The sequence below is a fragment of the Antennarius striatus genome, chromosome 9 (genome assembly GCF_040054535.1).
Source record: "Antennarius striatus isolate MH-2024 chromosome 9, ASM4005453v1, whole genome shotgun sequence".
In the NCBI taxonomy this organism is placed as follows: domain Eukaryota; kingdom Metazoa; phylum Chordata; class Actinopteri; order Lophiiformes; family Antennariidae; genus Antennarius; species Antennarius striatus.
Window position 1 is genome coordinate 23,380,600 of NC_090784.1, and position 12,825 is coordinate 23,393,424.

Genomic DNA, 12,825 nt, shown 5'->3' on the forward strand with positions numbered 1-12,825 from the left:
AGTATAACATCCTTCATTCAGAGCACACGTGTTCAGGTACGCATCGTGTTTCTCCTCCAATCAGAACAGAGACGCGCGTGAAGCCCGGCGGGTCGGGCTGCACCTGAACAAACAGTCCGCTGACAACCGAAGGTGTGCAGAAGAGGAGCACCATTGGTGGAATTCCTGGGGAGTTCGAAGGTCAAGCGTTTGGGGAAACCCCGAGCAGCTCGGACAGAAAACCATCGCTTCCGAGCGCTACTCGTCACCTCGCTTATTTAACGCGTTATTGCTGCATTTCAGCAGGTGTGGGAGAACAAATGTCCCCCAGAACGCTTCGACTACGGCTAAACGGGAGATATCGATTGGGCTGAAACGGAAACGCTTCATTTCAAACTTCTCTCTCGCCGACGTGAAAAATGAGGTTAAAAAAACGGTGTTTCCTCCACTGTGAACCGTGGGGGATTCAAACATGAACTATCCAGCAAAGAGACATGTTGAGAGGATAATCCAGCCTTTGTTTAATTCCAGCCGCCTGAGTCCTTTTTGCTTTTTTTCTCCTCCGTGGAATCGGGCTTGGCGGGATCCGCGACCAGAGGCGGCTAAGATTGATGCGTGTTGTCACTGATAGGAAGTAGGAACCGCTAGGCTTCGCTGCACGCCAACGTCCTCGTCTCTCGCACTCGGCGGGACGCTGCATAGTTTGGCAAGACCTATCCAAGAGGGAAGCCCCATTAATGGTGAGAACCGGTGCCACGGAGACCGTGTTCCCAGCAAGACTAGGGAACCGCCGAGGCTTCCTCAGAAAAACAGGGCCCGGTGACGGGACGCCGGATCTCTAGATAATGGTAACTTTTAGCGAATTAGCACGTTTGCAGCCTCCCTTTCCCGACTAAAACATGTGTGTGAATCTCTTCTGTCTAATCCTGGATGACAAATAACCTGTTGATCAGCGTCAGAATCAGGATGCCTTATTGACCCCGGGGGGGTTGGTTATAGCCGCTGCTGGCCTGGGAACAAGACGAATGCGTCCCGGCGCGGCCCGTTTGTTTTATTTGCTCTGGCAGGAGCGTTTGGCCGCCCTCCCGTTCAGACTGATTTCCATCTGTCCTCCTGTTTGACGGGACCAATCAGAGCTGTGGGCGTGGTTTCAAACGTCTTGTGAGCATCTGAACAAATGTGGTGGGAAGTAAACGAGGTGAATTTCCCTCCATGTTAGCTATCTTAGCTAAAGCTAGATAGCATCCCAAAACAACAACATAACAGGCTAATATCTCATGTTTTCTCTTTCGCTGCTTCATCATGTCCAGTCTTTAGCTCACAGTCACCTCTTTCATGCTAATCCATCAACTACCTATAAAAATGGCGGGAAAGTAAAATAAAATTAAAAGTGCAAAAATTTAGTACGGTTCCACCTCTTAATAATCGTTCCAATCCGAAATTCTTTGGTTTACTAAATTTTACATACTTCATTTATTAACGACTCAGTGATGTTGTTTGGTCTAGAGACAGTGTCCCTGAGGAAAAGACAGGAGACAGAGCTGGAGGTAGCAGAGATGAAGATGCTGAGGTTCTCTCTGGGAGTGACCAGGATGGATAGGATCAGGAATGAGTACATCAGAGGGACAGCACATGTTAGAGGTTTTGGAGATAAAGTCAGAGAGGCCAGACTGAGATGGTTTGGACATGTCCAGAGGAGAGATAGTGAATATATTGGTGAAAGAAAGGACATGAAGGTAGTTGGTGTGAGAGGATGCAGAAGACAGGGCTAGATGGAGGACACTGATTGGCTGTGGAGACCCCTGAAGGGCGAAAGCTGAAAGGAGAAGACGAGATTTATCGATGACTCACATGTAGGTTCAAGCCAGAACCAAGGAAAAGACTCCATGAAGTAGACAGGAACGATCCAAAAGAATCCAAAATCCCCCCAAAAACAGCAGAATAAAGTCCAGGAATCGAGCAGGACCAGAAAAGCAAATGAGTTGGAGGACACAGGTGAAAACCAGCAACAATCTACAGGAAGAACAAACCAGGAAGTGTGAAGTAAAAGCATGGACAAGGACGGTTAACTTCCAAAATAAAACAGGAAGTGATCAGGTGTTCTTTATTTGTGTGGGCTCCAGTGGCTCCAGAATATTGAAGAGTTTAGCCCAGCGGATAGAAAAGGAGGAAATTACTTTATCTTGCAATGTTAAAGAAAATTTAACAACTTAATTTTTCCCTCCCTCCAAGTTCCAGCAAACAGTTTCAGACGGACAGCAGGGAAAACACAACCTCACCAAATGTGTATTTAAAAAAGAAAAAGGCCTTATTTTCACCATTATTCACCAGCGGGGTCGCGAGGGGAGGTCGGGCAGCAGCTGACATGTTAGGTTAAACTGTTGAATTATATCATGACACACAATCAAGACCTATAAGTCATAATCGTTTACGTTACGCGACGGCGTTGGACTTTTACCGCGTCTGTTTACATCCAATCCTGTCAGGAGCTGCTTACATAAGCAGTCATCTAAATACAAAGTCGTTCAGCGCTACCAAAACTCACAGTGGAAGCCTGCAGTCGGTGCCAATAATTATCAAAGTGTACCTTAAAATAAGGCCATAAAAAGAAAGTAGAACCGGTGGAAAAGAAAAATAATCAGCGCAGACAGAGGTCGGAATCGACTTAAAAACCTTAAATTCTTCTGCGCTGACATCGATCGGATGCCTGACGGTCGCCGCCAGCAGCCCAAACGGGTCTCCGTGTGCCCGCCCTGTGAGTGGTGGACCGGCCCGTCAATCATGGGGGTAATGGCCTGTGAACAGCCCCTCCAGTGTTTGAATTGGAGGACTCTTGGAAGGGGCGCCAACCCAAACAGCGAGCGGCGGACTCGGCGGGATCGGCGGCCAACTCCCTCATGCCACCGCCATACTTCATGCTGTCCACACAGCCCAGAGCGAACACGCTAATCTAAACACGCCGGCCCCCGGTCAGGCCCACTTACAGCTCTCACAAACAACATGTGGAAGGAGAAGAGAGAGATGGGATTGGATGTTTTTCATCGTATCCTGTAATTGTGATTAACGACGATCAGATGTCTCGTTCTACGACAACCACGAAGATTCTCAAATATGATTAAATGAAAATCTTGTGAGTTAGATTTCTGAATTTAACAGCCAAATTACTTAACTTTAAGAGATTCACCCATGTTTTGCTGAAATTAAATCAAAATACCAAAAACACACTACACCCCAAAACTATTTATTTTTCCTCTTTCCTTCACTTCCATTCATCCACACGGACCATTTCGATCCGACTTGTCCAGTTTTGGAAAACAGCTGTGCAGACGTCTGCCTTCTCTCAGATATAATAGGATTAGATGGCGCGATGCTTGTGGTGCTGAAAGTGCCAAAAACACACATTTGAAAAACTAAACAGTGCCGTTTCTTCCCAGAAATAGTGACCCACTTACCGGAGACAGTTCACAGACCAGGGTGTGAGCGCAACTGTGAACGAACCGGGTTCTTTCCAAATTGCGTTGTGCAAGGAAGTCGGAATCTCATCCGTGAGGAGATGCTAACTATGCTAGCTAACATTTTGGCGTAGTTGAGGAGTACGCCATTAATGTGCGCGTCCCACGGTTTGTGATAGGGTGTCTTTACGCAGAAGAAAATAGTTTGAATACATGGAAGGTAAAAAAATAATAAAAATGCTGCATTTAACAGGAAGAAACCTCCAGCAGGTCCCGAGAGAGATCTCCCAATCATACATTAACGTCACATAACTTCGACACCCTTTTTATAAATTTCCCCTCCACTTTAGTCTGGACGTTCTTGGCTCAACCGGGGAACCTTTATGATCACTTGACCACGAGTAAAAAGTTACGAAGACGCTGTGCAGGATGAGCTTAAAGTGACCCACATGTGAGGCACCGTCCCTCAGATTCACACTTCACACTTTGTCTTCTAGTGGAAATCTCCTCATCTGTCCACGCTGTGGATGGGAGGACGTCTGTGGATGGAGGGGAACGCAGGAGGGCAGCAGACGGCCGGACTCAGGACTCCAACGAGCTCAATGGTTTTAACAAACGTGGTTTTTTACCTCTAAACGTTGCACAAGAGCACATCATCTCTTTGTCGTGTCTGGTTTTAGCGACCTATAGATCCCTGTTGATGTTGTCTCTACCTCCCATGAGGCCTTTCACTTCTGCTTCCCCACATCCTGACCAAAGCATACCGACAGACCCGGCCTGGACTCTTTTGTCAGCTCTGCAACCTGCAACCGGGCCAGGAACTCGCCGTCAAGGTGAAGATTAATGAGGCCCAGGGGCAGGTTAACCCACTCCCACACACTCAGCGCCCTCCAGCCCGCCACACAGCCAGGAGGAGCTCCTCTTTAAACAATAACATCCACATCGGCTGCGACTCCACTGGGACCAGGACAGCCGAGGAGTGCTGAGCGCAGCGATTCATCTCGACAACCGCTGCTGCCCGCAACGCCGAAGGACTGGGGGGCGGCGAAAAACACTGAACAAGGTTTCATTCCAGTCAAACTTGTGAATGTAAGGTTTTCACTTTTAACAAAAGAGTCTCCAAAGTGCTTTCAAGTCCGACACCTAGGAGAAGACATTCCCCCGTCAAAGTCCCTCAGTCCATTTAAATTTAACATACAAAAAACCCAAATAAAGAACAAAAATATTGAACCAGACCAAATTCAAATCTTTCTTTTAGATGACCAACTCTTTTCAACAGAAAAAGTCATGAAAAAACTAAGTTGTTTTTATCTAAATCCAATGCAAACTTTCGGGGTATCTTTCCTGCAACATTCCGAACCGTCCCAACAAGTTTTCTGAAAAACTGTCCACTAGTGTTTGTGAAATTGCTCAAAGTTCAAAGATAGCAAATCTCCACCAACAACGCCAACTTCTGTTCCTTCGGATTCGTCCATGACTCCTAACGTTACAGACAAATCCCCAGTTTCTGCTCTGCTGGATGGATCCCACTCCCCTTCCCAATGCCGACCACTAATAAAACCTTCATTAAAATCTGACGAGAGCTTTTAGAGGTACTTGTTTTGCCTGAAGCGGGTTTTAAGGCCAACTCTCCGGGGAATCCCAATCGAACCGAGTTTCTCTTGATGACTTTGGACCGATGTCTTTATCGTCTTTGCATATATTGTTGATGAAGCACTGATGCCGTCCCACGGAGCCTTTAAGCTACTCTCAGACGAACTATAAGTACAAAACAGGGCAGCAGCAACCGTCGCGGTGAGCCAAATACAGTGTAAGTCCATTACCTCACATATAATCAGAGTAGGGAGAGCTGACTGGCTGATTAATGTCTTCAGCCCGGTTGGCTTGCCTGGATATAGAAGCAGAGCTGCCATTAGTGGCGCTTGCAACGTGAGGTTAGAATAAACAAAATCATCAGGCCTGTCAACAACACGGCCACATCCGAACCGATCCGGCGTCCTGCTCACCCAAAGTCATGTGGTCCCAGGCGGGTTCAGAATAGACGACATCAGGTCCGTCCGATGGTGGAAACCGACCGAGGGCAGCAGGAGAATGAACACCAGTCTCGAATGAGCCAACCTTCAAAGACCAGCAGCTCCAGCTCTTTCTAGAGATCCTTTAGCTGCTAGCTTGATGCAGATCCAGACACAAGCTTCTGGTAGAGTTCCAGAGGAATCTTTGCCCATTCCTCGCGGACAAAGGCTTCCAGGTCTGGAATCTTTCTGGTCTACAAGCTGCAGCTACATTCTTTCAATGCAACCAGAGTTGTTTTAATGGTGACTTCCAGGATCCAGGACTTCCCTTGAATCTTCTTCAAGGTGTTCCTGATCTTTGATGGAATCCATTTACCCTTTTGCAGGTTTCCAGGAAGCGAAGTGGCCTCATAGCACCACCGAATCCTCGAAATGCTTCACCGTAGGTAGGGTGTTCAGCTTCCTTTGTACTCCTCCAGACATACCGCTGATCCAGAAGGCCCAGTTTGGCTTCATAGCTCCAAAAGAACATCATCACAAGCCTTCTGGGTCAGACTTAGACCATTCTGAGTTGCTGGAACCTGAGTCTTCCTGATCAGCAGTGGTGAAGGTCTGTGAGACATTTAGGACTGCACTACTGAAGTCTATGTTTTGTCCGAGTGTGTTTCTTGTGATGGATGATGCTCAGCCATTTGCATGATGAAGGTAAATAAGAGAACCCATCAGCACTGAGTCATTTAATCGGTTTTGGTCTGATCTGATTAGTGTAAACAGCTGATACAGAACAGAGCCTGCCAATAAATCAATAACACACAACAGGGGTTGACTTGTTTGGCCTCTAGCTGTGGATGTGTGTTGTTTTTTTCTTACATATCAAGGGTCTGTTTTCTCAAAGGTCGCTGAGATTCAACCCAACAAACAGTTTGGTGTTTGTTCTTATTTTCATCAGGACAGACTTCTCTAAATGTCATCTGGACTTAAAGGCCTGCTGACGGGTGGATCTTTACCACCTAACACGTCCGAATCTTTCCGTTACTATGAAACATTAAGATGTATAGTTTGACCCGACAGGATCGCAGATGCAGTGTTCCTGCTGTTCTGAGACAAAAACGGCCAGGGTTGTAAAAACAGTTCCAAAGCGACCAATAAAAGAAGACAGGACCTCCTAAAGCAGCGCTGCACGACAATTTGACACTCGTTAAACTGCAGAAAAATACCCGCATCCTACATCTGACTCACTCCTCAGCCTCGCACACATTGGAGTATTTTGGTTGAACCTCACTGTGGAAAAAAACCAGAGGTCAGAATCTGGCTGACCGATGTGACCTCGGCAGACCAGAGCGAGGATGAAGGACCGTGCCGAGCCCGGCTCGTGGTCGGGGAGGTTCGTGGGCAACGAGAGAAAAGGGTCATATCCCGAACGAGCACTGAGGGCGCTCAACACCAGACCAGCACGTCTGATCCCAAAATATTCCACAACAACAACCCCAACATGCTAGAAGTGAAATGAAAGTACAGTAGAACCGACAGTAGAACCTACAGTAGAACCTCGACATACGAGTGGAATCGGTTCCGTTAGTGAACTCGTAAGTCAAACCTTAAAAATAACTTCATTTTAATCTTTGTAAAAAAAAAAAAGCCACAAACCCCCTAAATTTTGATAGAGAACCAATCGACATGCAGACTTTACCTGTGTATAATTAATTATACATAAGTTACATAAACAATGATAAAAAATGAAAACAACCACAAAAGTCACGAGAACACACGAGCTACGTCTTTACTCTACCAACGAGAACCAGATCCGGTCTCACTGATGTCGTATCCATCCACCAACACTAGTAAAGAACGAGATCCCATTTCACTGATGTATCCATCCGCCAACACGTGGTAAAGAACGAGATCTGGCCTCACTGATGTTGTATCCATCTGCCACCTAGTGGTGGTGTCCTGAAGCACGACCCGTATCTCAGATTTTCATTTGTATGTTCAGAGCGGTGCGTATCTCGGGGTTCTACTTTAAGTGGAAAAAGTGACAGATTTTAAAAGAGCTTTGTGGGAGAAAATCTGACAAGGTTCTGGAAAATAAAGTTGGGCATAAACAGGAACTACTTCCTGTCCTTAAACATTCTCCCAGTAGGTACCGGCTCTGATCCACCGCATAAGATTTGATGATGTTTCTCAGATAAGTTGATGATTTTATTTTGGATCAGGGTTTGATGGGATCATAGGGTCCTGCTGAGCCTGACAAAAGCACTGAAGGACTTTCTCCATTAAATAACTCACATTTATCAGGTTGGGTTTCTTCATGTTTATTCCTCCTCTCTTTATCGCACACATCCTGGGCTATCAGGACCAGAAAGAGCCCCGGTCCTGATAAAGAAACAGGGATCGGCAGAAGGTATGAGGCGTTGTGGGCGGAGATGTCAGACTTATCTTTACAACGTGACTTTTGTCTGGTGTGTAATTCCTGTTTAGGGGTAAAGTACCTCAGAGAACAAACACGAAACAGCCAGAAAGCTCCAGCGTGAATGGTCCAGAGCCCCTTCTCACTTCATTCATAGAAGGGGATAATCAAACGTCCTCAGGACGGGTGCATTAAAAGTTAAAAATCCCAAAGCCTCGGGTTAAAACATTTTGGTTTGTAGACGATGAAGCGTCTGAATGTTCCTCCGACGTGAATAAACGCCATTGCAGGCCACAAATAAATACCTTTCTTCCGGTCCGAATCACACATGAAAAGCCGTAGAACTTCAGAAATCCCTTTTTTTAATTTGTGTTTTGGTATTAATGCTGCGGGACGGCGCTGTTTCGGAGCGCCGGGCCGAGACCGCAGGCCTCTGGAGACCACGAGCTCTCACATCTGCACAGCTCCACACCAGCTGGATGTAACTCAAAAATAATTGCTTCCTCCGCTACGTCCAGGAAAACATGATGTGTGTGCTATCTCCGCGGCTCCTCCCTGCAGGGATGGCAACTAAATCAACATTTTGCAGCCATTTTTCACCGGTCGGCTTTGGAGATTTTCATCTGTGTTGTCTTAAGGACACTTGAAAAAGGACAAGGAGTGACTGTTCATTCAGCGACGGTTGACTTATGGTGGAAAAGTCAACATCAACGTAGCGTAAGTTCCACCCAAAAGGAACGGCACATCGGCGAAGCGTGGACGGGATGAAAGCAGCTCATTTAGACGCATCTTGAACCACATGTACGACACATAAAGAGGATAATAACACTACTGGAATAGTCAAAAAGATTTTATTTTTGTCCAGCAGGAAACGTGGCGACTATTCAAAACCATTTAACCACCGTGACTCCGACTTGAACCTTCCAGAAGAGACGAGTTTCCTCTTTGAATGATTAATATATCCAACGTTGGGCTAAATGTGAACAATCTGGGTGCACGAGTCAAAAACGGGTTGAATTATTCAGGCAGGTTCTAATATGAGTAAGCACACCCATTGGTCCACGTACCGGCACTACCTTCACAACAACAAGATAAACAGCTGTGATTGGCCTACCGTGAGCCGCGCGGTGGAGCCAGTAGTAGCCCAAGTCCACGCCCAGGAAGGCGATCCACCAGGTCCAGGCCGAGTCCCAGGCCAGGTCCACCAGGCGGAAGTGTTCCCACACAAACATGTAAGCAGTCAGTTCACAGCCCCGCATGAACAACCTGGGGGGGGGGCAGAGGATGGAGAACACTGACTGTTGGTGTTCAACCCTGAGTACCGTCTGCAGGTACAGCTAGTCCTCAACATACTAACACAACTGGTATAGTTCCAGTATGGCTCCAGTGGAGTGTACATTACATGCTTTGTAAGTACTTGCACATAGGAAAACTTATTTTTAGAGAAACATAACCAGCTCTCCTGTGAATGGAATGTCACCTTGCTGAGGGAAAGGAGCCGGAGCTGGTGAGGAATGTTGAGAGATGGTCTAGATATATTTGTCAGTGTTTGTGTGTTCGTCCGTCCGTCCACCAAATATCTGCACAACCGTTGCAGATAGAAAGATTAAACAAAAAACCACATGACTAGAGCAGCAAAGGGGATGAAAATGATGACCTTGAGAAAACTAGGTCAAGGTCAAATTTTCACTTTTATACCTAAAGGTACTCATCTCTGAAACCTGATGAGATATAATCACAAAACAAAAAGCAAGATTCAGAAAGCCAGAGGCATAAAAATGTGATGATAACCTTCACCTATGGAAAACTAGGTCTATGTCATGCTTGATAGTACAATAGAGCAGTGGTCCCCAACCCCCGGGCCGCGGACCGCTAACGGTCCGTGGGTCATTTGGTATCGGGCCGCACTGAATTAAAAAATGATTTACATTACTTCCGTTTTATTTATTTCGGAGTCGGAAAGATGTTTTATTTTGAAAAGTGACTTCTGTCACGCTTGACCGGTCTCGGTCACGTGACAGGTTACCCCTAAATTAAGCGCCCACCACCGGTCCAGTGTACTGGATTAAAATCAAGGCAGATTATCCTGAGATCGCCCAAAAAGTATCGCAAACCCTGTTTCCATTTCCAAACTCCTGTCCTTGCGAAGCGGCGTTTGTTTGTTTATTGTCTGTTGATGTCTGCATTTCACATAAAACCACTGATGATGATTTATTATTAGACTACAGCTGTCCTGGCGTCATTAACGATTATCGAGCAAATGAAGGCCGGTCCGTGAAATATTGTCTTAGATGAAACCGGTCCGTGACGCAAAAAAGGTTGGAGACCGCTGCAATAGAGAATTCCTTGTTGCTGCTGTTCACTGTAAAAAACAAGCTTTTGGAGCGGTAAAGTGTCAAGAGGCATAAAGTAATATGTGGTAGGGTTGAGAGACCCGTTAGAAACTCTTGGATTATTATACTTAACACAATATGTTTACAAAATTAAGTGTTATAATTGTTTATTGAAATATTTTTTTTAATTACACGTGTTCGTCTTATTTAGGCATGTCTTAAAAATGAAGTTAACCCTTTACCTATGGCACTAGTGCCCACGCTTTAAGATGGCAAGTGTTGCTATGTGCACATATGGTTCATAACAGTAGTCACAACTGCATATAAATGGCATTCAAGGCAAAACACTAGAAGTATCACAAGATTGTTACACGGCTGGTTAATACTGTAATTCCTCAAACTTAAAAATCCCAGACTGACAGCTGAAATATGTGCTCTGTTGTGCTGGCATTTTTTAGCAAATTTAATTCAACAGGGCTTTAATTTTGTTACGTTGCATAGCTTAAAGGTTTTAAGTATTGGCCACTTACAATGATTAAGTTAAGGTTGCTCAACCATATTTAATTGACTTATTTAAGGAAATGAGAATTTTTTAAGCTAAGTTAGCATATTTTATTTTACAGTGTATCTACCGTCAAGCGTCACTCGTGATGCACGTGATCATTTTAATCCAGATTAGTTTACGGTGAACTTTAATCCTTTTAATTTAATCCTCGAGGAGGAGAAGATTAAAACGCTTCAAGGAACTCTCCACCACTTTTTAAGATCATCAAAAACAACAGTCAGAGTCACAGTTGATGATCCACTGTAGCTACTGTAGCATTTAGCTTAGTTTTAGAGTGAAGGAAGAGGAGGGAGGAGTTATTGTGGTCAGAGTCAGAGTTGCCATCAGAGAGATGGTCACCACTATCTTCACTAGCCTAGCTTTATCATCCTTGATAAACAGTAGAGTATCCAAGGTACGAAGCCTGACGCTCTGACATGCTAAAAGAGACAACAACAAACAACAACAAGAGGTGGAGACCGGTGTTGGAGCTGCGTGAACACAGCAGTGCTGCCACTGAGGAGATTGTGGTAGAAAGGGGAACTGCAAAACAATCGTTGGATACGGCAGCGCATTTGTTCCCATCTACGAATGTTCGTAAGTCAAATGTTCTTAAGTTGGGGACTACCTTTGGTCATTACAGGCTGCACAAAACCAAACCAACAGCTTTCAGAAAAAGGAGATAAACTTGTGTAGCGCCTGAACAACATTACGCTTTATTTATATAGCAGAGATTAAACAAAAAAATGACTAGTGCTTGTGTAAACCTCATATCCTCAGGCAGCAGGTTCTGAGGTTGCGACCGGTCTGATAAGGCGTAGCATTTCAAGAACGCAGCCAGGACCTAAACCATAAAGAACTTTGAAGTGATCAGTCAAAACTGTCAGCTAACCGCAGAAAAGATGCCAAAACAAGGTCTGTGTTTAGCCTGACAGGCAAAACCCAGGGCAAACAGCTGTATTTACAACGGGTTATATATAACACGGGCAGCTCCAGTGTCTTATCAGGACGACGTTCAGCCTGACATAACGACAGACTCTGTTCCTTCACAAATCAGAATCTTTCCAGGAACGTGTCAGATGACAACAGCGTCGTCATCAGCTGACGGCGCCGAAACGAAATGTCACACGTGAATCCGCCACCGGCTCATCTTTTTGTCATGCAGACGACTCACGCGTTACCATAAGACATCTATTCCAAATCGGAGGAGGGCGGCGCTTACATTTACAGGAACCAAATCAGTTTTATCGTTCAAGCAAATAAATAAAAAAATCTTTTACAATAAATGTCTGATAAATAAAAAGAAGTAAAGCGTGGCGTCAGGCAGAAGGCGGAGCTAATCACTCACTGTGGGAGTCTGGAGATCATTCCACAGGAGACGGAGGTGATCCCATCGCTGACGGTGTAAACGGGGTCTCCTGACTGCAGCATACCCACCACCAGCTCCAGAACCATCAGCCCGATGAAGAAAGGACTGGCCTGGACACACACACACACACACACACACACACACACACACACACACACACACACACACACAACCATGATTCAGCACCGCTGCAAACTGTCCAAACAAGCGTTTGGAGTCTTCTGTTGCTTTTAGCAGACGGGTAACTTTGAACATTTGTCTTGGCGGATACCCTAAAGCTGGAGCGGCTTTGATGTCTGGTGATCCGTGACGTTTGTTCCGCCGTGAGGTCGGAGCGTCGGGTCCGAAGCCACAACGAGCTGGCGGGTTGGAGATCGCAAACATTTTTCTTCCCTGGAGGCAGGAATGACCTCACCCAGTGGAATTAAACCTCAGAGTGGACAAACCAACAACCCACAAGGTCAAAGGGACCTCAAGAAGTTTAAAAACGCGACACCAGAACCAGAGAGTCCAAAAAAAATCCCAGTACTTACAATGGATTAGGTTTAGCATGCAGAGCCCAGTTTACTTACTTAAATAATCTTTATTTTAAGTAAAAAAAGTCTGTTTCAAATGCAAAAAAACATTAGAGCTCACATTTTGGTAGAGATCCATGATCTATTCTATGTCTGTTGTTTTTCTATGATTCTGGGCAACTAGCCAATAGCAGGGCAGGATGCTAGCATGGTT

At 45.5% G+C, this 12,825-nt stretch overlaps 1 protein-coding gene across 3 annotated transcripts in view; it reads right to left on the reverse strand.

The window, feature by feature from the left end:
- Positions 1 to 12,825, reverse strand: part of agmo (alkylglycerol monooxygenase) — a 35,499-nt gene that overhangs the window by 17,950 nt on the left and 4,724 nt on the right. For all 3 annotated transcript variants that reach the window (XM_068323817.1, XM_068323819.1, XM_068323818.1), the window contains exons 2-3: positions 12,076 to 12,206; positions 8,965 to 9,116 (exon numbers count right to left, since the gene is read on the reverse strand). In XM_068323817.1, the coding sequence (XP_068179918.1) occupies positions 8,965 to 9,116; positions 12,076 to 12,206 (283 nt within the window). The remainder of the gene's footprint in view (positions 1 to 8,964; positions 9,117 to 12,075; positions 12,207 to 12,825) is intronic.